This window comes from Orussus abietinus, unplaced genomic scaffold, assembly GCF_000612105.2.
Source record: "Orussus abietinus isolate OABI.00-Male unplaced genomic scaffold, Oabi_2.0 scaffold30, whole genome shotgun sequence".
Lineage (NCBI taxonomy): Eukaryota > Metazoa > Arthropoda > Insecta > Hymenoptera > Orussidae > Orussus > Orussus abietinus.
In genome coordinates, this window is record NW_019394276.1 from 677,374 (window position 1) to 700,293 (window position 22,920).

Consider the following 22,920-nt stretch of genomic DNA (forward strand, 5'->3'; position numbering starts at 1 on the left):
CATTGAGTGCGTCAGATGTTGTATGTATGTACATTTCCTTTCGCATTTTTCAATCCGAACTTCTTATTGGTCGTTTCCAATGTATGGCGGCCTGTGATTGGACAGATACACGTGCTACCGGAAATCCGAGCTTTCGGGTGAGAATAGATTCCTGGGAATGGGGAATGAAACGTTGCTGCAGAAACGCAGTTTAAATTATCCCACGATATGTCGAGATAATTATTTTTCTCATTCGCTTATCATAATGAAAGAAGAAGCTGCAATGTTATCCACCTCGATTGCGGTCATGGAACGCACCTAGATATTGCGCTATGCGTAACATCCGTGAAAATGCACCCAGCTTGCCACTCACTTTACCTCGGTCAAAAAGAGCAAGAGGACGCGAGACAGGCAATCGGATAGAGAAGAATAGATAGTGTTGAGGACAGGTTAGAAAGAGAAGCAGAGAGAGGGAAAAAGAGAGAGAGCGCGAGAGATCCGATTCTCCCGAGTCAAGTATGGTTGTGCGAAGCGTAGAGAGGAAACGAGGATGAACGAAACCGAATGAAGCGAGTAGAAGAGTATTTCGACGAGCAAGACGTCGTCTCGAGTCCTAGACAAGTTGTGTGCGTTTTCTCCTGCGAAATCGAGCCCCAAGCAGTCGAAGAATCAAGGACTCGAGTTTGTTAACACGTATGTTTCGATCCCAGTCCGGGTGTTTTCTCGGAGGAAGATATTTACGCGTATCTTGGACTGCCTCGACTTTGTAGTCTCCACGATAACACAGTTTGGAGATGCTAATCACATTTAGTAAGTGACTTCAAAGAATGTTATCGCAAGATTTTACTTTCGGAGACATTGGAATTCCTGACTGCGGAAGGTGGTACCACTCTTTCTTGTATATACAGGTCAGTTGTAACCAAAACATAATGTCCAGTTTTACGTCGAGACATGAGTGATCCAAGGATTTTTTGCAACAACGTTTCTACGAATCTGATACCGCCGCGCCTTTGGGCAGGGCTTGTGGAAATCGAAACCATTCATGCGAGATTAATAAGAGCGGAGACTCAAAGAGAGGGGGACACGAGTTATGGAATATGGAAACATTGGAGAGGTTAACCTCGTAGTTACCAAGAAACTTTCATAAGCTACTTTGGAATGGCTCTAGTTATTTGGGTATCATCGAGGAAGATGTGAGCGTCGACGAGACATGCGGACCTTGTGGTGGATCTGCTGGCTCCTCTGGGAGAGTCTTCCAGCTCTCACCGCCTATCCCATTTCTGGACCCCTTCTTACAGGTAACGGGCTTTGACAAAGTGGAGCTCTGGAGATGAGAAGCAATTGTTAACTAATAAACGCTCTTTCTAGATTCCAATAATGGTTCTTCTTGGCCCTGGCACTGGGAGCATTACTGGCTTCGTTTCACAGTAGGCTTGCTCGGAGTTACGGCGACAGCGCTTACCCTGGTTGGGTGTCTGTGCTGTAAAAGAAACCGACGACCCAAAGGCTTTGAGGTAGGCTTATGACTTGCGTTACTCCCATTATAATTCGAGACTACACCGTGACACTTCTCCGAGCCCGGTTGCACGCCAACGCTGAGCAATTCCTGAGCTCATGAAAGCCCACGTCGCACTCCTCCCTTAATGCAAGTCGCGTCAGAGTTGTTTCCAAGCATGCGGCCGGGCTGAGATTCGCGCACAGAGTCGCGCCAGTCGAAAGAAAATGAATTTTCTTTTAATTATAGGACCAAGGGGAAAAGGGAGAGCAGGTAACCTAGAGACCACTCGATAGTAGATTCATAGGAAATGTAGCTTGTTGCTTGGCTGATTTGACGAACCTTCCCACGTCTGTGCTAAATATTATATTAGAACTTTCATTACCGTAGGAGTTTAAGGACGGCAGTTCCACAGTGCAGGATCTGACTTTTGAGAATGCTCTCCGAGGTCTGGAACTGGAGGTGCCAAGGCTCCGGGCTCCGAACGACCCAGTGCACTTTGAGCCCCTGCCGGTGGACGAGCTGGTGGCAGCATCCAAGGCAGTTGCCAAGCCGAAGCCCCCTTCAAACTCGCCCTTCGGAGAGGATCGGAACCAGGATGATACCAGCAGTGTATACGATCCATGCCGCGAGTGGTTCGATGCGTCTCACCTCCACGTGCCGAGAGAGCGGCTCAAGTATCTCAGAGAGATCGGAAGAGGATGGTTCGGCAGGGTGGTGGAGGGTAGAGCCGACCTGGAGGAGGGTTCAAAGATCACCGGAAACGGCGGCGTGGTCGTGAGGATACTCGGAGAAGACGCCTCGACGAAGGAGAAATCTTGGTTCCTGGGCGAGGCCACGTCGTATCTGAGACTCCGCCATGGCAACCTGCTGACCCTGGTCGGCGCCTGCGTCGAGACGGACCCTTACCTCCTCCTGTTCGAGTCGTGTCCCCTGGGAGATCTGAAAGGTTTTCTGCGGTCGAACCGGGACCCGAGATCGCGAGAGGCTCTCTTAGTCGAAGACGTTCCTCGAAGGATGGCCCTGGGTATCGCTGCCGGCTTACAACACATGCATGACCACGGGTTTTCGCACACCGACCTCTCGGCGAGGAACTGTTTGGTCTCCTCCGATCTCTCCGCCAAGCTCGGCGACTACGGCACCGGGGTGGAGAAGTATCCCTTGGATTACTACGTGGTCGGTGACCGGGCGCTGCCGATTCGATGGAGCGCCCCGGAGAGTCTGGAGTGCACGGAGACGACGATCGAGACGCGGGAGATCACTCCTAGAGCGAACCTCTGGAGTTTTGCCGTACTCCTGTGGGAGCTGTCCAGCTGGGGTGAGCGACCTTACGATGCTCTAGGCGACGAGCGAGTCATCGAAGAGCTACTGTCTTTGAAATGTGGATCAACGGGAGGCGAGCCGCCATCTTTAGGCGCGGCTACGGAGGAGCCGCAGCCTGCCGAGTTCGCCGAGGCGATCGTTCTCTGTCGACACCTGGACCCCGATTGCCGTCGAGGGCTGGACGAGGTGCGGGCAGTCCTGGGGAGCCGAAGGTCGGTCGACCCTGAAGACTTTGAGCGTCGCTGGGAGGTCCTGCGACCCAACGCAAGCTCCTATTTCTCCTCGGGAGTCGAGCGGGCCCGGAGCGCGAGTCTTCAGGATCTGCGTGTGGTCCTGGATGAGGCCGAGATCCTGCCAAGGGCATCCTTCCGCCTAGGCCCTGAAGAGCCCGTGAGGAACGTTCCCGGAAGCGGTGTACCAGCTCCAGCCACTGAGTCAGGTTCCGAGACCGAGGAGGAGAGCTGGCGCGGTCGGGTTGAACGCGGCGCCTACACCGAGAAGGTTGAGCAGAAGTCTAAGTCCGTCACCGACCTGATGGTCCTAGTGCACATCGATTCCGACTCCGACGCGGATCGCTCCTTGAATCCCCCGGGTACCGAAAGACCTCCACCTAGGAGAAAGGCCCCTTCCAGTGGGAGTGACGGAGACCTGAGGGGCACGGTACTTGCCGACGAGTTCGACGCCGCCCTGCGACGCTTAAGAGATCCTCTACCCGGATCCAGGGCTCGCGAGTCCCCTGAAGAGACCCCAGGAGCCGCTGAAGTGTTCGGTACTTTATTAGCGAGTCAAGAATGCACGCCCATCCTGAGGCTCTCCTTGGAACCGAGTCGGAAAGAACCTGACCTGGGTGTTCCTCGTGGAGAGGGTCACGTTCTAAGGCTCCTGGATAGCGGGGACCCTGGGCCACTTCTTCGCTACGCTCCAGAATCCTCCGCTCCGGGAGATCACGCGGGAGAAAAGAGGGCACCTCTCCCCGAAGAGGATGTCGACGAGGCGACGGCCTCTACCCCCGATACTCCACGCTCTAGAAGAAATGTCGACGACGACGAGCCTTCCAACGCGGAAGACCTCGAGCTGGAGGGGAAGAAGCCTTCCACGGATTGTGAAGAGGAGGAAGAAGAGGACCGCAAGCACCCGTCCACTCCAGACGACGAGCGGAGTTCGGACTCCGGGTTCCGGGACAAGGAGTCCTGCGAAGAGGAGGAGAATCCTCCGGTCAAGGAGTCGGTCTGCACTGAGGAAGAGCAGCTGAGGATCCTCTTTGAGCTGGACACCATCCTCGACGCGGAGTACCGAGCTACTCCCAGCGAATTAGGCAGAGCCCTGGACGAGTCCTCCTCCCCGGAAGGGTTAGACGAGAGGATCGAAAGCGGCACAGGTAATGGAAATTCCGAACATGCAATCGAGAAAGACGGAGTCAAAGTACTCGAAGAGACGAGTCCTGACCACGTGAACGACGTCTTCGAGGAGAAGGATCCCCCAAGACCAAAAGACGCGTCTTTGGCGAACGGCGCGCAAGAGGATCCCAGTTTCCAGGACCTTGGAGAGTACCCCTTTCCGATGCGAGGAGACGAAGAGGAGGACGAAGACGAGGACGAGGAGGAGGACAGCTCCACAGTGAGTCCTCGCAGCGACAACTCCTGCGTCTCCCTCGGGACGGAGGAGGACTTCGTTGCTGCCATCCGGAACGAGCTGAGGGAAAAGCTACCCCGAGCTCAGATGTCGGTCGTGGAGGCCCAGGAACCGCGTCGCGAGGACGAGGAGCCGGTCATCTCAAGCCTCTCGGACACCAGGAGGTGGGAGGAAGACGAGGAGGGCGAGGACGCCTCCGCCATCGACATCGCCATAGAGTACAACGCTTATGGGACGCCACTCAGCCCGATCCTGGAGGAGCGCGAGTCGGCGGTGAACTCGGAGTCCTTGATCTCGAAAGAAGACTCCAGAGACGTCTCTGTGGCCTCCGTGACATCGGCCCCCACGGAGGACCTGCTCCTGGTGGACACTAGGACTAACGGGGCCGTGCTCGTCGAGGGCAGAGGGGAATCTCACGGGGACAGGGACACCTCTGACGAAGAGAACCTTGACTCCGGGTCGAACGACCTCATTTCGCCCAGGAGATTTCAGGGAACCGAGGAACCGCTTCGCAGAGGAGGTGGTGCTCCTCTTCCAAGCCCCGAGGATGAGCTCAAGTGGCAGCAGGTGACCTCGTCCTTCCCTCTGCCAGCTCCTTTGCCAACTCCGATGCCGACATCTCTCCCGGCACCCTTGCCCATGCAGGAGGACCTCGTCTCTACCAGTTTCAGCAGCGAGCAGGACTGGGATAGTCAGGACGAGGAGGAAGACGAAGACGAGGAAGAAGAGGACGACGACGATGAGGAGAATAGCTCCAGTTCCGGGGAGTTTGTCTGGAAGGTACTCCATTGGCTTGCGATACTTTATGTGGAAATATCTGTCTTAATATTTCAATAAGTGGCATTTTACTTACTCCGAGTTTTATAAACGTTCTCAGAGGTACGACGAAGCCGACCTGGAGACGAGGATGCTTCCAGGGAACTTCACAGGAACGACCGGGAGTCCTGGGATCCTGGAGGGAAAGGAACACGTGGAGGCGCGGAATGAGGAGGAAGAGGAGGGCAGGGAAGGCGAACAGGAAGATGACGAGGAAGAGGAGGAGGAGTTTACGCCGTCGACCTGGGACGCTACCCTGGCGCCTCATAGATCAGCTCTCAGATCTCCGGACAAGACTCAAAAGTCCGGGGTAAGTTGCTCCCGAGGAAGACGCTCGTACTCCGAGTCGAATATTTTTGACCTCGAGTTCATCAAAGCTTCTTTTCTCGTTCCTGCTGCCAGGACGAATCGGTAGGTGTGATGCGTCAGGTCCAGGTACGAGGTAACTCAGGGTGTCCTTAGGCAAGGCTTTGCCACTTATCCGGTCGATTGCTATTTATGGAATTGTCGGATAGACCTTTCCTCGGGACGAGAATTCCGTTCCTCGAGAAAGACGTCGCGCGGTGCCTCCTATGTCATAAGACTGCAAACGAGATACGATTTGTGCAGGACCAGAAGAAGAGCGTATGGTTCAAGAAGCAGCTCTATCACTGCGTTTACGAGTACCCGAAGGAGTCCTTGGCTACGGAGAACCCGGTCCAGTCCACCACGGCGTGGGAGCCGACGTCCTACGCTGGTAAGTGCCTCTTCAACACGTAACGTGTACTAATTAATTAATTAATAACAAATTACTGGCACTCGATGTCGCAGACTGGGAGGTGATGATGGACGAGCCGAAGCTGGACCTGTATCCGCTGGACTATGACGACACCGACCACAGTGGTACGGTGATTGGCTTGCTAATATTCCTAGATGACTCCGTAATACTCTACGATATTTTTTAATTCATGCTTAAAACCTTGTTTTCATTTTTTTTTTCATTTTTCTTTGCTCCAGGAGATGCGGAGTTCTACGTTAGCAGCTCGAGTCGTCCGTTCCAGTTCCAGAGCGGGGATGAAAAGTACGTTAGTCAGTTCTTCCCAGGAGCTGGGGGTGCGAAACCTGACTGGCCCCAGCAAGGAGACGCCAAGGTGGAGGACATGGAGGCGAAGCAACGGGAGGAGAAGGAGCAACGGCAACACCAGCGACAGCTGGGAGAGCTTCGACATACCAGGGACCGCTTGAAGCTGAATTTATCCTCGGTGAACGGAAATTCCAGCGGGATTAGCAACGCCACGAAACAGGCAGAGGAGAGCAAAGAGATCGACCTGGATCCCGTGATCGAGAAGGGAACGAAGGAGGCGTCAATGCCTTCGTCGGAAAAGGAAATCCCAGGGTCCGTCGAGTCTTCGTCGAAGGAGGAGTCCACCTCGGAGGAGGGAGTCCTCAGGGTGGCGGAAAGCTCGCCGGAGAAGATCCTGAGGGATTCGGAGCCTTCCCTGGAGAAAATAGAAGAGATTCCTAAATTATCGACCGTAACGAGAGTTCCGGAAGACTCTGGTATCTCGAAGGACGACCTGGTGAAGAACGCCTCTCCGGAAGCCTCGAACAAGACCCAGGATGTGCCCAAGTCTGCACCTGGGAAGAGGTCCTTGAAGAACTGCGAGTCGGTTGACAACCGACTGCAGTCCCTGGACCCTGAAGAGGACTTCGAACTCGAATCTAAACGAGCCAAGCGGGAGCTGAAGACCAATGAAAGTATACTATCGGTCCCACCTAAGGAACAACTTCCGTCCTCCGACAGTTGAAAGTTTCTCGACGGAGCTCACGGTAGAAATCGAAGACGCGCGAAGGCCGCTGCCGGCATCCTCGACTTCCGAGTCAGAGAACTGTTCACGAGGATAGAAGTAAAAGTAAGCCAAAGTCCGTCCCGACTAACGAGTCTCGCGATAGACTGTTTCAAACCCGCGGTTAAGGTTCTCGGTCTCGACTCCACTTTGTGCATTGTACATATACACGAGGTATGTATACAGAACCGGTGCGACTGGGCACCGAGGTTTATTTTCTGTTCTTCGTGGTGGTCGACGAACCGGTCCATCGGAAGCTCTTGGTTGCATTGCGAGAACTCTACCGAGGATTGCCCTCGTCTATTCGATCGGACTGAACGCGAGAGATCGATGATTCGCCAGATAATTTTTCTAGCGTTTAGAATCGACCAATTAGATGCTCATTACGCGCGCTAAGTAGAGATTTTAGTAGGACCTATTTTCTGAGGATTTACAGCTCCCAAGCGATGGGCAGAGTATCTCAGACTTGAGCATAGATGAGGGTATTAAGATGATGCGAAAGTGGCTCTCAGAGATCTCGCTTATGACACTTTTGTTCAAGCTGCGTGTACCGAATCGCTTCAAACTTTATTACATGAATACGGAGGCTATAAGGAAGGTTCCGACACACGTGAAATCTCCATTGTTTACAGATTTGTTTACAGACATTTTGAAAATTTTTATAGAAATGATATTTCACGCGTGGAGGGACCTTCTTCGTGGAGTCAGGATTCATGTTGGAAATTTTGTAACGATTCGGTACATGGTTTGCAGAAGTTTCATGAACTATTGACACCTCGGATGTACTTTCACGTCCCCTTAAGGTGGGATTACGCGGACCGATTTGATGTACAATCGACAGGACTAGCTTCGCTGATTCAATGGAAGTTGTAGACGCGACTATTGACTCTGCTTTCATTTGAAGAAAGCCTATACAAGGTCGAGGTTTTGTCAGTCGTGTGATTTTCTGCATCTGGTGCAACGAGGCGACCTTGAAGGAACGATTTCGGCCCGTTGAGCCTCTCGTGGATGGTTTCTTAAACGTGGGAACTTTGAATACGCATTAAGCGTCGCCGTCCAGCTAGGTAGGAAAGGCTCCTCGATGAGCAACGAGAGGTTCCGTTTTCGTATGTAAATATTTCTTAGCACGGTTCTTTCGCACTGACAATGTAGTGCCTACGCAATAATCTTGCTCCATCGTCGTCGCTATCTTTCCCATTGTTTCGGGAACCTCGTTACGTTCTCCATCGCTACCACTCGTACTCTTGGGAATTCGTTGCGGCGGTTTGAGAGCCTCGCACCGTTCGCTGCCTGAAATGCAATTATTTCCCATTCGACAGAACCTCGAGAATTATCGCGGTCGCCCCTGCCGACTGTTTAATGACAAACTGGTGCAAGTGTTAATTTTTATCACGGTCAATCTGCGTTAGTAATTTATTTTATATATCAATCGGTGTCCGGTGATTTGCGTCGTCTGGACGGACTCTATGGGAGAAAGTCGCGGAAGTCTTTCCGCGAAACTGATCGTTTTTATCCGTTTTGTCTTATCGAGGGCTCGACCGGGCCCCTCTGTCGAAAAGAAGCTCTCTATTTTACACGAGTATTACGTATCTCGCGAGCAAGGACGCTTTGTTCTTCCTCTTCTTTTCTGTATTTTATTCCCCCTTTAGGCTAACCCGTTGCGATGACGCCTCGAGGCACGACACAACCCTGTGATAGAGGTTGGACGGAATTAATTTCGACGTTCCGGCGGGTTGATTCACGAAACGAAACGGATCTGTGATGAGGGTTGAAACTCTTGAGACGAATTTTTACAACTAGGTCCTAATTGCAATTCAACCGGTTGATTCTCGCCTGCAACTTCATCGGATTAGTTCTGTTGACATATTCGAAGCGTTTATGAATACTCGACTCAGTACACTACGTGAATTATGATCTCCCTTCTTCGTAATTTCTGGCCTTATTTCCCCATTTCCAGGACAACTTCGGCTCGTTCCGGATTTCGAAAAAACGATCGCCTTGCGAAAGAACCTCCGAGCTTGAGCAACTGTTCCCTCCGGTAACTCTTTCGACGAGCGGTATTATCGTGCGAATAATGTCAGACTGATTTCTATTGTCGATTTCCGGCGGAATTAGTTGGACTCGACTCGAGAACTCGAGCAGCTGCAACAGAGGGGAACCAGATAACATTAACGAACGAATGGTGGGAAGTAAATTCAAGCGTATCGCGACGAAAGATCATGGGAAACGATCGACTAGTTTCGAGAGTCCGGTAGCTCGCCAGAATTAGTATAACTATTTAAAAGAAGTCAATATACACAAAGCTGATGCATAGGAGCTAATCTACTCCTGTAGGCCAGGCAATTTTTACCTATTACAGGATGCACCTTATCGTGCCATTCTGATTAGTTATCGCTCGACTGTTTCTCTCAATTAACAGATTAACATTGGTTCTACATATCGCAAGCAAACACGATAGTTGGCACTGTAATAGTTGAATATTATTTTTTATTATTCGACATCCGTTACGTACTTTTTATTAGGTAGTTTTAAATATTCATACGAGCGGAGAAGCTTTAACGAAGCGTAATTGATAGTTCCAGAGACAACGTTGTCACACACCACTTCTTAGGAATTAAACACTTCTTTCAGCTTTCTTCTTTTTTTTTTTTTTTTTAAATCGTGTACATTAATTAATCGAAGGTGCAGCGTCAAGGAGTACAGTTGCTAATTTATGAGCCAACCATTCTTTCCCTTAACGTAGGAACTGCTCTAGTATTATTTTTCAGAATTAAACGGCATGATTTAGAAATTAACGACCACGTCTTAAAGTTAAAGAAAAAAAAAGAAAAAACTGCAATTAATCTGTCATTTTTCTAGTCTTATGGATCGGAGAATCAGCTCTTTTCGCCTATGGAGATAAACAGTAGTCAGTTGTAATCAATTACCCGCATAAACTCAGAGCTAGTGAAATAAAATTCTGATTGGTTACTACATTCCAAAAGACATTCACCCGGGAAGCTGAAGTACTCACTTGTCAGGTGTTATCATCCTAGGTACATTATCACCGAGCAACAATTCATTCATCCGACTGGTACACCGCCACGTCCCTTTACAAGGTCGCTTTGTTGGAAAAGTCTAATTCTAAAGCAGAGCAACCATAGTCCGTGCCGTCATCACCATAACCACATTGTATTTCTTTACCACTATAAAAATAATATTGTTATTACAGAATTATTAATGTAACCACAGTATAGCTATTGCTGCCGCAAACAACACTCATTGCCACACCTACTTCTCTGCTAATGTCATTACTACTGTCATTGTTATGACTTTGTAGGTTAATACTTGAATAGAGGACAATTAATATATTGTTATAAATTATGTGTATAACTCTAGAACCCACCATTGCACAATTGACAGAATTTCAGGTCTTTATATGGAAACTGTTTCTTAGATATTACGCTGCCTGTTACGCCATAGGATGACAAGACCTTGATGATCACCTGTCACCAAGAGAGACTCGTCATAATTAAAAGAGATAGCCAGTATTGGAGCTGCATGTCCATGAAGTCTGTTCACTCGGGCTGCTTTGCCTTCTCGAGAGGTGTCCAACAGGTGAACCGATCCATCCTCTGAGCCTGAAGCTATTAGATATGTTCCCATTTGAGGACAAAATGCGGAACGAATTAAATATTGCCTGAAATTGCATGGTTACAAAATTTATTTCAACGGAATTATTTAATACGTCATCGCATAACTGCAATGTAAATAATTTGTACACACCTGTGTCGGACTGGATACTTCTTCCAAAGTGACAAAGCACCTTGGCCATTGGAGACACGATATAGAAAAACGAAATTACTGGCGCTACTGACGAGAACAGTTGGCCAAGGAGCTTCTTTTGACATCCAGGATCGCCATGAAAGGCATGTTATGGCTCCCAAACTTATATCCACCCTCTTAAGTTTTGACAGTCGTCCTGAAATCGAATCCAGACGAAAGGAAAGAATGTTCCCTTTGTCGTTACCAGCCCATATCAAAGAACCTCCACTTTCCTCGCATGTTAAACATAGAATCTGAAATTAAATGAAGTAGCTTTTAATATTTGGACATAATGAGAGATCAGACAAGAATTCTGAATCTCTGAGTAGCATTAGCTTATGTAAATTTAAACCTTTCCACCAATTTTTGAAGACCCGCCACGTGGATATATTCCTGTAGATATGTTCAGTACTTGCAGTAATCCCTGCGAACTGCCAGTAACTACTAGATTATTGTTCATGGGAACAAAGGCACAGCAAAGCACCTCGGCATGAAATTGGTCTTCTACAACCCTGAGGCAGTTTGGTCCAGGATTGGAATGGGTATTCCAGAGACGAACCGTCCCATCTAAAGACGCCGATACAATCAAGTCATTGCTTGTACTCCAGTCTATGGCTGTAACACCTTTTCGATGGCCGCCTAGAAGTGTCAATACAGATGGAGGAGAACTGGTTGCATCGCATATTGATATATATCCATCGAAGGATGCACAACATAGTCTAGATCTGTCGTTGTTAGCAAATCTCAGCATCGTCACTGCTGCGGTATGCTGGTCGAATACATGATGTACTTCGGCAAAGGCAATACTCTCCATGGGTGATTTTCGAGGTATAACTTGTGAACTCGAACCCGTTTCTATACTCTCGTCACAGGTTATACGACTACTAAGGCTACTTTGTTCTGCATTTCCTCCATATCGACGCCGGAGTAATTCCGAGCGTAGCTTCAAATATTGTGTTCTAAGTTCAGAGTTCCTGGACAACTTTTCTCGCAGCAGCTGACTTCTTCGACGTATGTACAAAGTTGCTATAAATGAATAACAATTTCTTTACCTAACTTACAATTAGTTAACTTACATTAGACATATATACTGAATAAGAGATTAAATGTGTAGTCGTACAGTAAATACATGATCACACATACCAAATCCAGGGCTATTCACTGCACGCTGTGAATTATATTTGGCATCGAGAGCAAACACTTGCTGATGCCACGTCGAAACCATTTTTATCAGTGTCATAAAGAACCTCGTTTATTACTTAATACTTCCCTTATTACTGAAAATTCTACTGCGTTCAAATTAAGATCAAAACGAGGTTACGAGAAACGTGCTCTTTATGTCGCTGTCCTTATAAAGAAAATTGTCATTGCGACCCATTGCTCGCACTTTTATTCTTATTAAAACTGCAAACAAATCATTGCTAATTGTTCAGATCGTATTCATCATCGTCTAAGAATGATTTGACAGATTCTGACTGACCACACTTAGCATGGACATGCTCCTTGTTACATGACAGGTTCAGACGTTACCTAACGAATCGAAAATTCTTTCGTTCTCATTTCAGTCAAAAATGTATCATCTGTAGGATAACAAGGAGCGCGTCCAAACTAAACGTGGAACAGTTTCTATATGCAGATAAGAGATGACACCTTCTAAAGATAGTAGAGAATTAGAGGTTACAGTCTTTCTGTGTTGCGGTCTGATAGCCAGAGATGTAATTAGTCAAATCAAGTTTCGAACCAATCTGTTCATTGTTGTTCAAGCTCAAGTTAAAGTGTGTAAAATTAGAGCGTGGAATAATTAGTGAAGTAAAGTGGGCTATTCATGTCAGTTTCTGGTGGATACAGGTGGATATTCCTGCTCAATTGATTACATTATTGATCAAAGTCAGCGCGATATCATGGCATCGAGTTCGACTAAAAATACCGTTCATCAGAACGGTTTTCGTTTTCGTAAAATGAATACGAATGCTTTCAAATTTCAATGGAAAAATGGGCCAGCCAGCGCCGTTAAAAACTCACAGAACGACGAGATGCTTGAACAGGTTAGGAACTGTGACGTGAAGACAGATCCGCACTCTACGCCTGGAAGAAAACCATCTGGGTTCTTCAGGAACATCAAAAAGCGATTGTGTATATCAAAATTCATGCTGCATAGGTCTAAACAAAAGGTCGGTGCAATTTTTTCTTAAAGTTAACTTCCTCTTTTCTCTAAATCGGACGATTTCAATGAGTTTTGGCTATGGTTTTGTTTGTAGATCAAGGCTGTCGAGACTGGTAATAGAACAAACGAAGGTACGGTTATCACTTCGTTTGAAGCACCTTTACTCCTTGCACGAACTAATTCTATAAATCAGTGGTCAGCAACTATAGATCAAGTTGTAACCTCTGAGGATTCTAAAGAGAATGTGGGTAATAACGAGGAATCCAATTCTAAAATAAATAATAAAGTAGAGTCATTTCGAAATAAAGACGAGTATAGAAACGATGAGAGTATTCAAGAACATTGTTCATCCATACAACGACCAAGTTTCAATAATTTGGTCATGAGGTATGATAACGTTATGCAACCACGATCAAGTAACTCAAGAAATGTTGTGGAAGATAGTGGAGAAAATAAGGCGAAAGCCAGTCTAACAAAGGAACTGCTAAAACTTAGCAAGTATGGTTGGTACTGGGGTCCGTTGTCCGGGGATGAAGTAGATGCAAAGCTGTTGAATGAACCTGACGGTGCTTTCTTGGTCAGAGATTCTTCAGATGACAGGTTATAAACTTGAAAATAATTGTATTTACTCGAATGCTCCAGTCTACTAATAGTCCATATTTTTTGTTTGCAGATATCTTTTAACCCTCAGCTTCAAATCTGCAGGAAAACTTCTGCATTCACGTATGGAACATAGTGGAGGATTATTTTCTTTATGCAATCAATCCGAGACCGAAGGGTTCACATCGGTAGCTGCACTGATCGACCATTCTATGAACTTCAGTCAGACAGCAGTTTTCTGCTACTCCAGACCCAAATTTCCTGGCTCCCCATCTTTTCCTGTAAGACTGACAAAACCTGTGAGTCGATTCACTGAGGTTAGAAGTTTGCAATATTTATGTCGATTTGTTATTCGTCAGAACACAACTTTAGATAATATACATAAGTTGCCTTTACCAAAAACTATTAGGGGATATATCGAAGAAGCACATTATTAACCACAGTAATCTTGACAATTCGCAATGTTTTCACATTGTGCATAACGAGAAAAAATATCAGGGTAATATCTCCGAATTGGAGTCTAGTTTTTCTTGTCTGAGATTTTTATTTCATTTTCACGCCAATGCTTGTTACAGAATGGTCACTTTCTTGTGCAGATGATATGCACTTTTGCTATATATTTTATATAAATATTATTATTAGGGTGATATTAACCGTTTGAGTCCCACGCACCGCTTTCGTGCTCTTCAGATTTTATATCGGAAAAACCCAGTGCATTTGAACGATATGGACAAGTGACCGCGTACTCACAATGTGACGAAACGCGCTCAACTTTCCAGACGCATTTTCAGATGAATTTTTCGATACAATAAAAGGAGCACTATCGCACCACTTGAATCTTTTCGTATACCATTCAGAAAGCGCTATTGCGCTGCTCGGCTTTTTTCGACCGTGTTTTTTTAAAAACCTCTGGTACTCAAACCGTTAAGAAACATTGAAAAGTCTGTGCTGATTATTCAGGTCGTTAAGCTTTGACTTATTATTAAATATTGACTTTGTGTAAGGGATGAGATATTTCTAATTCTTTAATCATATGTGCCCTGATTTCACCTTGTCTAATAGGTCAGTTGTTTTGAAAACAGATTTTAAAGAAATTATGGTTAAAGTATGTAACCGTTCAAGGACCCAGTGTATAGTAGTCGTTAATGCTAAACGATCAAATAGTGAGAGTAAAATGCCTTATGGTTCTACTTGTGTGATGATGCAAACGATTTATATTAGATTAAAAAAAATATTGTGTGTAAATATGAATCTTTTGATACATATGATGTATAGTATACATATTAAATATTATGTAGTACATAAGTGTTAATAAAACGGAACGATTGCTTTAAAATGATACATTCTAAAGTTGAAGACTGAGTACAGGTCAATCAAAACACGTTTTAATTAACAAATTACTTGTTTACATGTAATTTCACTAGTCGAGGAGACATTACACGTAGAAATCACTAGACAGTTACCATTGTAAAAGAATGTGAGGGAACACAGCGAATTATAAAGATGTTTCTACGTGACTAAATATTTAAGAAGTGAAGTATAACGGTTTAAAAGTTAAGCTAGTGATACCGTTAGTTGTACCGTCAAACTACTATCGATACTGGCATGATACCTCGTCACATTTTTATAATTCGTATTACATATATTTTTCAGCAACAAAGATAATTTCGATTAAGAATATATTGTATCTGTTGGATTAACAGTATATCATTGCATAAAGTACGTGTTACAATATATTTTGCATGACTCAATGATCAGGAGGAAAATTGATACACAAGAAAATTTCTAGAATTAGTGTTATATTTTGTCTTACAATATACATATTACTTTACTTGTTCATTGAGTTTTCTTGTAAGGCTGGTTGTTTTTTACTTACATGAAATTCAAGAATTTTCCTATCTATTCCAGTTAATTCCGAGTATATTTCGTGCCTAGTGGGAGAAAAGATATATTATTCGCGATAGGACGCAATCTTTTAAGTAGAGACTTTTTGAGCGCAATTTGATCTAAGAAAAGAGAATGTAACAGAAGTCTAGAATTACATTTGTTTCTTACCGTAACAAAAGCAGCAGTGGCAGCCTCGGTAGCTCTATTTAAAGCTTCATCTGGTGGTGGGAACTCTGAAGTGACTGAAAGGACTTTGTAGATGGAAATGGCATCTTCAATTCGTCTTTCCAGAAATTTCCAAGTTTCCTTGTGATTTTCGCTTTTATCTTGTAGCATGTAAAGTTCCGTTGCCTTATAGATTCCAGCCAAGGCTACCCTTCTTGTGTACCAGTTGAACTGAAAAAGAATGATGTAGACATTATGCTAGAGTGATATTAAAGAAATAAGAATTTGTATGGTTTACATCGATAAGTACTTTCAATCTGCTTACTTACATCGACAGATCTGTCACCGGCGTGATAACAGATGTCATCAACTAGTGTAAGAATATTGGCTAAGGAGGTCGGTACATTCGGTGGCAGTGCCATAAGAGCCATTGCTTGTGGCCAGGTTTTCTTGTAGGGTATTAACATTTTTAATCTACTTTTTAGGGCATCGCAAACTTGTTTTTCTGGATCCTTCCTCTTCTTCGATGGGTCATCCTGGATGGCTCGGATGTCATCCATTAGCATCTTATTCAACTTCATGTTGCAGGTTGAATAAAAATGCTGGACTAGCTCTACTCCTCCGTTCGAAAACATTCCATGGATTATTCCTGGATAACCTATGGACTCCGCACCTTCATCGAACATAGTTGATTTTAATTCAGCGAATGCCAACATATTAGAGGAACTATTTAAAGTGTTCATACCGGCAGCAATAGCTTCCTGACTCCACCCATAATCGTGTACGAATGGTAACGCAGCTGAGAGTATCTTAGACTTAATATTTGCTTCGTACTCTTCATCGTTTTCATTGCCTGAACCCTCGACACTTTGTTCTTCAACGCCCGTGCTCTGTGACTGGTTTTGAAGTAATATCCTAGATGTCCAGATATGCCGAAGTCCTGGAACATAATCAAGACTTTCTGCTTTCTTTTCATTGTTTATTTTATCTGTAAAAATGAAACTTTCAGGAAGACTTAGAAAAGGATTTTAGATTTAACGGGATGAAGTCTTAGTTACATAATGAAAAATTAATACGATACTTTATTATATAAAATGCTCACAATTCAGGTAATATAACATTTAATTCCAACTTGCATATTCCTGAATTTCTGGTTCAAAAAATAGACCGTATAATTAGAAATGTAAACAATGATAAGTAGTCTTTCAGATTATAAAGTGTAGGATTTTCATCGCAGTTCATTTAGGTTTTCATTGGTTGCGTTGGTTTATTAGAAGAGATGCATTCGTTGACCCTAACTAAGATGCTCTCCATGACATCGAATGTGGTTAAAACTTGATAACTCATTGTTAATTTATCCTTAACTGACATTCTTGGCAACGGCTCTCCTCCTACTGTCAATGTCACTTCTGGAACTCCTTTTGCACGTTTCGATTCTTCTTGAAGATCCTTAATCTTCACATGCCAATGTGCTCGAGATAGATGAATGCCTTCTCGTAGTGGCTTTAGGTAATCGATTTCTAAACCGTGCATGAAATCCCAAATTCCTGTCGTATTGTCCTTATCACGGATCAAGAGAAATCTTAAGAGATTCAATACTGCGATCACTTCATCCGAAACCTCTACAAGGTCTGTGTTACAACCGTGTTGCAGTTTGCAAGCTAGTTTTAGTAGAACTCCTAATCTTTCACCTGTAAAGGCTGTATACGGTGGGGTTTCATCGAGAGCCATTGTTATCGAAGACTTGAATATTCCAGTTATCACCCCGAACAGACCAGAATGATCAACAGTCTTGTAAAGATACAGAAGAGTGTGGTAGCGAGCTGATAATGTAAGTATTTTGAAATAATCGTGAAGTCGTGTTAATGCAGTTTTTCGCAATTCATTGGAATCGCAGGAGATCATTACTTTGGTAATACTTTTAAGGAGCTTCGTGTGTACATCTAATTCTAACGCATCACAACCCACCGATTGACTGTCTACTAGGTCAAGAATATATTTCATTAGTTCTAGACCTTTAGAAATTAGCATACATTTAGACGTTTTTATAAGACAGTTCGAAAGATAGAAACAAGTGTGCATGATATAATGAGGATGGTATACTTGTGGAATAAATTTCTGTAACGATTCCGTTCCTAGGAGGCAGTAATAGAAATGAGCGTAGGCCAAATTCGATATCTTGTCCTCGTACCCAAAATGAAATATTTCGGAGTTCACGTTATCTTCGAGCTCAGTTGATTCGGGCAGTTTAATATTTTTGTTACGATCATCAACGAATTGTAGAAAGCGTAGTAAATCGCCAGACAATAATCCCATAGTGGATACGATACTTTCTATTAATGATTCATTCTTCTTGGATGATACAGGCAAGTGTAGAAGTTTTGGTTGCAGGAAACAAAATGGTTTTCCCATTAAAGAAAGCATGAAACTGAGTAAATGATTACGCAATTCTGGAGTAGCTGTTTTCGAGTTAATCACTACATCTAAAATGATATGACACAAGAAGTCTAAAATAGCTTTGTAAACTTCTATTATTCTAGTAACTACAGAATCCGCATCCGCAAGGTTTTCCCCTTCCTCTTCAGGTATCTCATCTTCTGGTACTGGTAGATCCTCCACATATAATTTTATAGTACCCAGAACCCATACCGTTGCGTTAATATCTTGAGTTTTACATAAACACTCGGTGAGTGGCTTTAAAATTGTACAAAACTTTAGGGCATCGCCATTTGAGCACTCGACTTCTTCCAGAAATTCTAAAATTAGGTCGGTAGAACAATGCTTTTGCGCTATCTTAAGCAGCACGTTCTCACAGCATTGAATCAATTGTGGATTCTTAGCAGCGTTGTGAGCAGTAAGGAATGGGGTGATTATGTTTATGATCTGCTTCTTGTGTTCTCTGAAGACTTCATCGTATGCTGGAGAGTCAAAGAATTCCTGTGCTCGCTCAGGTGTTTCACTATTTAAAAACTCCTCCAGTTTGGTACTTAAGTCATGTAGTGTCATTGTCTCGACATCACTGAATTATTCGGCTTGCCTAACAGCTTCCCTTTAAATGTTCAATTCCTTCCTACAAAGGTATAGACATTCATTACCTTGAACTTTGTAGGGAACTGTACACAGATATCCCAGACAACCAAGATAGCGTCTCTAGACACGAATTCATTCATTGAAAATATATTTATAATATGTTAAATAATAGAGAAGCTATTCATTACAAAAGTACCCAAGTGTGAAGAATGTATGTATCCTCTTCAACGCTTACTGATATTTCTTTCTTCGTTACACTGTTGATTTCGTATTTAGGGATTTCTCGACATCCAAGGAAATGGCTGGATTTTTTTGACACCCCCAAGTAAAGTTCAAACCAAGAAGGAACTTCAAGATTGAGTCGGCAAATTAACCTGCCGTCTCAGTAATTTTTTGTCTCACGACGTTGCTTGTTTCCAAGAATGAAATTGTGACACTCATCAACAGTTTCTGATGATTTCTTAATTTCGGGAGCCTTTCTGTTGGAAAATAAACTATAATACTCTACTCCCTTTACTGACGAATGCATACGCTCTGGAAATACTTTATGTATGTTAGACGTCCTAATAAATTGTGCGTTTCAGTCGAAGACTGAAATTTCAAATGACTTTAAGGTTATTAAGTATTATCAAGTACTGACACATTCTTACCGGTTATCGAAAGATTTCTTCGAAGAAGAGCGAGACCGTATACTGCCATATCCGTCGACTAACATTAACCCGTTTTAAGACAGCTCTTGGGCATGTGTTGTGTCAAATGTATTACTCCGAAGGTAAGTTAGCATTGACAAGACTATTATTACGGGTGTATGCATCAAAAACATTAATAAACAGTGATTTTCAAAATTTGTCCCATCCGTGAAGTTGCCAAACTGCTGAACTTCAATGTTTGTAACCTCTCGTTAGAACGTAGAAAAGTAAATCGAATTTAATGAGTTTTCAGAGGAAATAATCGTGAATTAATGACAATTCGCGCGGGTAATTTTGTATATAAACACTTATTTTACCCAGTCGTAAGCAATCACCCAACTCATCTCTGTAAAATATTGGTATTGGAGTAAAGAACCTGCATTACCGACTGCTGAAATCTGAAAAGTGCATCCAACATAACCACTTGGTCGCGTAAGGTGTCATACAGAGCGCGACACGTCAATCTGTCGAGGATGGAAAACTAATTAAAATTTCAGCGAAAATGTCGCACGATATTAACCGCAATTCTGATTGGTTGGATAAAATTGATCAGTAGAGAGTTTATCAAGCTGTACAATTTAAAAATTGAATGAAATCTAGTTTAAACAGAGATGCTTCTCTGATCCTGCCCGTAAGCAATCTCCCAACTCATCTCTGGTTTAAATCAGGGTATAAAGTTCAAGCTTTCGATCAAAATCATATTTCTTTTTAGCTAAATGGGTTGTTCCGATTTCTACTGCTACTCCTGGCAAAGTAATCTGATATCTACCTAGGTTTTATTTCGCCACAGCATCCTTGTTTATACAAATTGATTTTAATTTACATTGTGTTGCTTAACGTTCTTTAAAGTTAAGCTAGTCTGACTTAGCGTTAAGTGTTTTGATTTAACGTACGAGTATTTATTGGAGTTGCGGCGGTATAATTTAAACACAAATGCATAAAAATATTACATTTATTATGCAAAATGAATGAACTCCGTGCACCGTGATTCTCGAAACGGATGCCCGGTTACATGGCCCATTAAACTGTAATGATGCAGCTTAACATGCTTGAAAGTTTTTTTCGAAACAAAAGTACATTTCCATGTTGAGAATCCAGTTTGCTTGATCTGTTGACAATTATTAATTGACAAAACTGTCATGTCTCGTGGAAAACTGATTTCAAATAATTCTTATCTTGTGCATTGTTTCCAACTTGTCAAAATGAACAGTTGTTTTTATGGTATAGGCAACACTTGTGCCATCGTATTATCTATCACTCATAATTTCATAATATGTACACGTAATGAAAATTCATGACAAGAAGAGGAGTTTTCTTCCACCAAAACTTAGTGATGGGAATAATTTCAATTTTCGAAACGTAAAAGTCGATAGTTCTATGCGAGGAGGTAGACCGTTTAGAGGTATCGGGCCATGTAAGAACTTTTCAATCGAACACAGTCATACTTAGACTCGGACAAACATATTGCTTGATGCACAAACCCACATTATATTTTCTCAAGTCCTTCTCGGTATCTCCACTTTTTGTCTTTCTCTCTTTTCTCTCTCTTTCTCATGATATTTAAAAACTATACTTTCTTCCTGGACACCTACTCCTTTCATGCTCCATTTCAGAAATCCATTATTTCGAACATCGGAACAGACTGAAAATGCATCTCTTGATGTATCGTATTTGACATGTGGATTTAGCATCAGGTGCCAGGAATGGTGAAGCCTGACGTTAAAGCGTTTATCGAGATTCAGCTTTTGTTTTTGGAGGCCTAAACGCTTTCATTTTTTTTGTTTTCTTCTGCTTTGTGGCACCACTACCGGATTGGAAAGCTTTCCAACTGTCGACACGCGATTGTCTGGATTCTTCGAAATTTCGTTGCCATTCGCGCTCCATTGCTGCTTGTGCTTCCGCTGTTAATTCTTCCTCTCTTTTTCTCTTTCGTTGTTCCGCGTCTCTGGTTGCAAGTTCTCTTCTGTGAAAGCAGATGAGAATGGGTATTATTTAAAATGAGTTAAATTAAGTGCAAGGACGAGTTTATATACAAACCTTCTGCGTTCCATGTCAGCAAACAATTTCATTGTCATGACCCATACTGCGTGTGTGTAGCCTTCTTCGGTTTCTTCTTCTAATAGAGGTACTCCTGCCCCATCAACCGTTTTCCCTTCTTTCTTTAACTTTTTTTTCTTTTCTGTAATCTGTTGACTCAACATTAGTAATCAAAGCTTGGTATAATGAAAAGGACAAGTCTAAATTCCTTACCATGTGGTCGGTACGTGCTTTTGCTTCTTCTATGACGTCCATACATTTTGCTCTCGTTTCTTCGCTTTCTAATGTTTTCCATGCTTTATTTACAACTGAGAAAAGGGAAAACTTAATGAATCATGATATAATCATAAGACTTTTGGTATAATCCATTACCACCTTGCTAACACGTACTTTCGAAAGCCTGCTGGGCTCTTTCCGCATCGTCTTGGTTTTTATCTGGATGGACCAAAATTGACATCTGTAATTCACGCAAGATACAAGATACGATCACTCACAGATTACAATTAGACTTCCCTTACTTTATTAAACAAAATAAAGACTACTTACACGCCGATATTTTTTCTTAACGTCCTCGATAGAAGTTGACGGGTCAATTTGCAAAACCTCGAAGGGATTTAAATTGAAGTACGAGGAACCTGGTCTCAACAACCTCTCAATTTGTTGCTTAGGCGTTAAGACAGAGTCTCGCTTTTCTATTTCCTTTACCTGTGAAGGGAACAAATAGAATCTTATGTTGCGATCAAACAATTCGGGGTGTCAGTATGAATTTTTAGGTTATGTACGTTCAAACATCCGCGTTTAACTCGTACTTCCCGAATGTCGTAATTGCGTTCCCGTTTGGTAAATACGGTAGTCAATTTCGCCGATAGGAAAGTAAAATAAACGGCTTTAGCTGTCGAGTAATGAAAACGCTAAACGATAATAAATATCTGTGACGTTTGTAGGAGCTGCACACGGTCACTATCAGTTCCACGGTTATATAACGCGAGAAGCTTCGAATTTACTGCGATTTGTAAACACGGCGATCACTGTAAATCGATTCAAAGGTAATCGTGCATACTTCTGTGTAAAATTCGTTAAATTCGTCCTCCTTCTTGGCTGGAATATCACTGGATATACTTGAGTTGGAGGCAGCCATCTTGTTTCTAACTGGTCGACATTGTGACTTCAGCGCCACCTGGCAAATGTGTGTTGCGAAGGAACTAACGCGATGGCGTTGATACGTTCATTTCCTATATTAACTGTAGTAGGTTTTCCATCTACTCAATAGTTCGTACGCGCTCCGACAGTAGCGCTACAACAGGGCGCCATAATTAGTTTGAATAACTTCCAACGGTAACCGATGGAGGCATCAAGCCTCTGCAAAGTTAATAAGTACGGAAAATGTCATTAACTCAATATTTCACGCTTAAAGAATGTTCGTTTTCGATAAAGGATGCGAGAATTAGAAGTTTTAACGTGACGTATTATTCT

At 43.6% G+C, this 22,920-nt stretch overlaps 5 protein-coding genes across 11 annotated transcripts; 2 read left to right on the plus strand and 3 right to left on the minus strand.

The window, feature by feature from the left end:
• The first annotated feature begins 354 nt into the window (after nucleotides 1-354).
• LOC105701736 lies at nucleotides 355-10,434 on the plus strand. Of its 3 annotated transcripts, XM_012428751.1 has the most exons (9): nucleotides 355-789; nucleotides 888-1,277; nucleotides 1,348-1,493; nucleotides 1,724-1,747; nucleotides 1,865-5,209; nucleotides 5,307-5,555; nucleotides 5,855-5,981; nucleotides 6,056-6,127; nucleotides 6,242-10,434. In XM_012428751.1, the coding sequence occupies exons 2-9, from the start codon at nucleotides 1,190-1,192 to the stop codon at nucleotides 7,030-7,032; spliced, it is 4,842 nt and encodes a 1,613-aa protein (XP_012284174.1). In that variant the 5' UTR covers nucleotides 355-789; nucleotides 888-1,189; the 3' UTR covers nucleotides 7,033-10,434. The 3 variants fall into 3 exon arrangements, with proteins under 3 accessions (XP_012284174.1, XP_012284173.1, XP_012284175.1); XM_012428750.1 differs by having other exon boundaries at nucleotides 355-1,277; XM_012428752.1 differs by lacking the exon at nucleotides 1,724-1,747 and having other exon boundaries at nucleotides 355-1,277.
• On the minus strand, nucleotides 8,471-12,381 carry LOC105701738 (WD repeat-containing protein 13-like). Of its 3 annotated transcripts, none has more exons than XR_001104251.2 (6): nucleotides 12,019-12,381; nucleotides 11,228-11,901; nucleotides 10,837-11,129; nucleotides 10,457-10,750; nucleotides 10,085-10,256; nucleotides 8,471-9,213 (listed from the first exon to the last, which is right to left on the minus strand). XR_001104251.2 is itself a non-coding variant. In XM_012428757.2 (5 exons), exons 1-4 carry the CDS (start codon nucleotides 12,113-12,115, stop codon nucleotides 10,504-10,506), a joined length of 1,311 nt encoding a protein of 436 aa, XP_012284180.1. In that variant the 5' UTR covers nucleotides 12,116-12,381; the 3' UTR covers nucleotides 9,711-10,256; nucleotides 10,457-10,503. The 3 variants fall into 3 exon arrangements, 1 of the variants encoding a protein (XP_012284180.1); XR_001104250.2 differs by lacking the exon at nucleotides 8,471-9,213 and adding an exon at nucleotides 9,711-9,961; XM_012428757.2 differs by lacking the exon at nucleotides 8,471-9,213 and having other exon boundaries at nucleotides 9,711-10,256.
• Nucleotides 12,382-12,610: 229 nt separating this feature from the next.
• Nucleotides 12,611-14,975, plus strand: LOC105701739 (suppressor of cytokine signaling 6). Its single transcript, XM_012428758.2, has 3 exons — nucleotides 12,611-13,046; nucleotides 13,134-13,639; nucleotides 13,713-14,975. The coding sequence occupies exons 1-3, from the start codon at nucleotides 12,777-12,779 to the stop codon at nucleotides 14,074-14,076; spliced, it is 1,140 nt and encodes a 379-aa protein (XP_012284181.1). The 5' UTR covers nucleotides 12,611-12,776; the 3' UTR covers nucleotides 14,077-14,975.
• A 446-nt stretch (nucleotides 14,976-15,421) lies between these two features.
• On the minus strand, nucleotides 15,422-20,088 carry LOC105701737 (ubiquinone biosynthesis protein COQ9, mitochondrial). 3 transcript variants are annotated; one of them, XM_012428756.2, is made up of 5 exons: nucleotides 19,372-19,779; nucleotides 16,437-16,631; nucleotides 16,021-16,364; nucleotides 15,695-15,922; nucleotides 15,422-15,570 (listed from the first exon to the last, which is right to left on the minus strand). In XM_012428756.2, the coding sequence occupies exons 1-5, from the start codon at nucleotides 19,418-19,420 to the stop codon at nucleotides 15,535-15,537; spliced, it is 852 nt and encodes a 283-aa protein (XP_012284179.1). In that variant the 5' UTR covers nucleotides 19,421-19,779; the 3' UTR covers nucleotides 15,422-15,534. The 3 variants fall into 3 exon arrangements, with proteins under 3 accessions (XP_012284179.1, XP_012284177.1, XP_012284178.1); XM_012428754.1 differs by lacking the exons at nucleotides 15,422-15,570; nucleotides 15,695-15,922; nucleotides 16,021-16,364; nucleotides 16,437-16,631 and adding exons at nucleotides 16,641-18,761; nucleotides 18,918-19,200 and having other exon boundaries at nucleotides 19,372-20,088; XM_012428755.1 differs by lacking the exons at nucleotides 15,422-15,570; nucleotides 15,695-15,922; nucleotides 16,021-16,364; nucleotides 16,437-16,631; nucleotides 19,372-19,779 and adding exons at nucleotides 16,641-18,761; nucleotides 18,957-19,363.
• A 256-nt stretch (nucleotides 20,089-20,344) lies between these two features.
• On the minus strand, nucleotides 20,345-22,686 carry LOC105701740 (dnaJ homolog subfamily C member 8). The gene is made up of 6 exons (XM_012428759.2): nucleotides 22,508-22,686; nucleotides 21,994-22,152; nucleotides 21,838-21,904; nucleotides 21,661-21,755; nucleotides 21,448-21,596; nucleotides 20,345-21,373 (listed from the first exon to the last, which is right to left on the minus strand). The coding sequence occupies exons 1-6, from the start codon at nucleotides 22,583-22,585 to the stop codon at nucleotides 21,139-21,141; spliced, it is 783 nt and encodes a 260-aa protein (XP_012284182.1). The 5' UTR covers nucleotides 22,586-22,686; the 3' UTR covers nucleotides 20,345-21,138.
• Nucleotides 22,687-22,920: the final 234 nt, after the last annotated feature.

Excerpts from the sequence above, each read along its gene's own strand:
- LOC105701736 (XM_012428750.1), top strand. The coding sequence starts at position 1,190 with ATGCGGACCTTGTGGTGGATCTGCTGGCTCCTCTGGGAGAGTCTTCCA. Across the intron at positions 1,278-1,347 it reads TTCTGGACCCCTTCTTACAG|ATTCCAATAATGGTTCTTCT; the intron begins GTAACGGGCTTT and ends CGCTCTTTCTAG. Across the intron at positions 1,748-1,864 it reads AAGGGGAAAAGGGAGAGCAG|GAGTTTAAGGACGGCAGTTC; the intron begins GTAACCTAGAGA and ends TCATTACCGTAG.
- LOC105701738 (XM_012428757.2), bottom strand. The coding sequence starts at position 12,115 with ATGACACTGATAAAAATGGTTTCGACGTGGCATCAGCAAGTGTTTGCT. Across the intron at positions 11,902-12,018 it reads AGTGAATAGCCCTGGATTTG|CAACTTTGTACATACGTCGA; the intron begins GTATGTGTGATC and ends ATTCATTTATAG. Across the intron at positions 10,751-10,836 it reads AAGTATCCAGTCCGACACAG|GCAATATTTAATTCGTTCCG; the intron begins GTGTGTACAAAT and ends ATGCAATTTCAG.
- LOC105701739 (XM_012428758.2), top strand. The coding sequence starts at position 12,777 with ATGGCATCGAGTTCGACTAAAAATACCGTTCATCAGAACGGTTTTCGT. Across the intron at positions 13,047-13,133 it reads TGCATAGGTCTAAACAAAAG|ATCAAGGCTGTCGAGACTGG; the intron begins GTCGGTGCAATT and ends TTTTGTTTGTAG. Across the intron at positions 13,640-13,712 it reads AGAGATTCTTCAGATGACAG|ATATCTTTTAACCCTCAGCT; the intron begins GTTATAAACTTG and ends TTTTGTTTGCAG.
- LOC105701737 (XM_012428754.1), bottom strand. The coding sequence starts at position 18,697 with ATGACACTACATGACTTAAGTACCAAACTGGAGGAGTTTTTAAATAGT.
- LOC105701740 (XM_012428759.2), bottom strand. The coding sequence starts at position 22,585 with ATGGCTGCCTCCAACTCAAGTATATCCAGTGATATTCCAGCCAAGAAG. Across the intron at positions 21,756-21,837 it reads AGCCCAGCAGGCTTTCGAAA|TTGTAAATAAAGCATGGAAA; the intron begins GTACGTGTTAGC and ends CCCTTTTCTCAG. Across the intron at positions 21,374-21,447 it reads GCTGACATGGAACGCAGAAG|AAGAGAACTTGCAACCAGAG; the intron begins GTTTGTATATAA and ends CTGCTTTCACAG.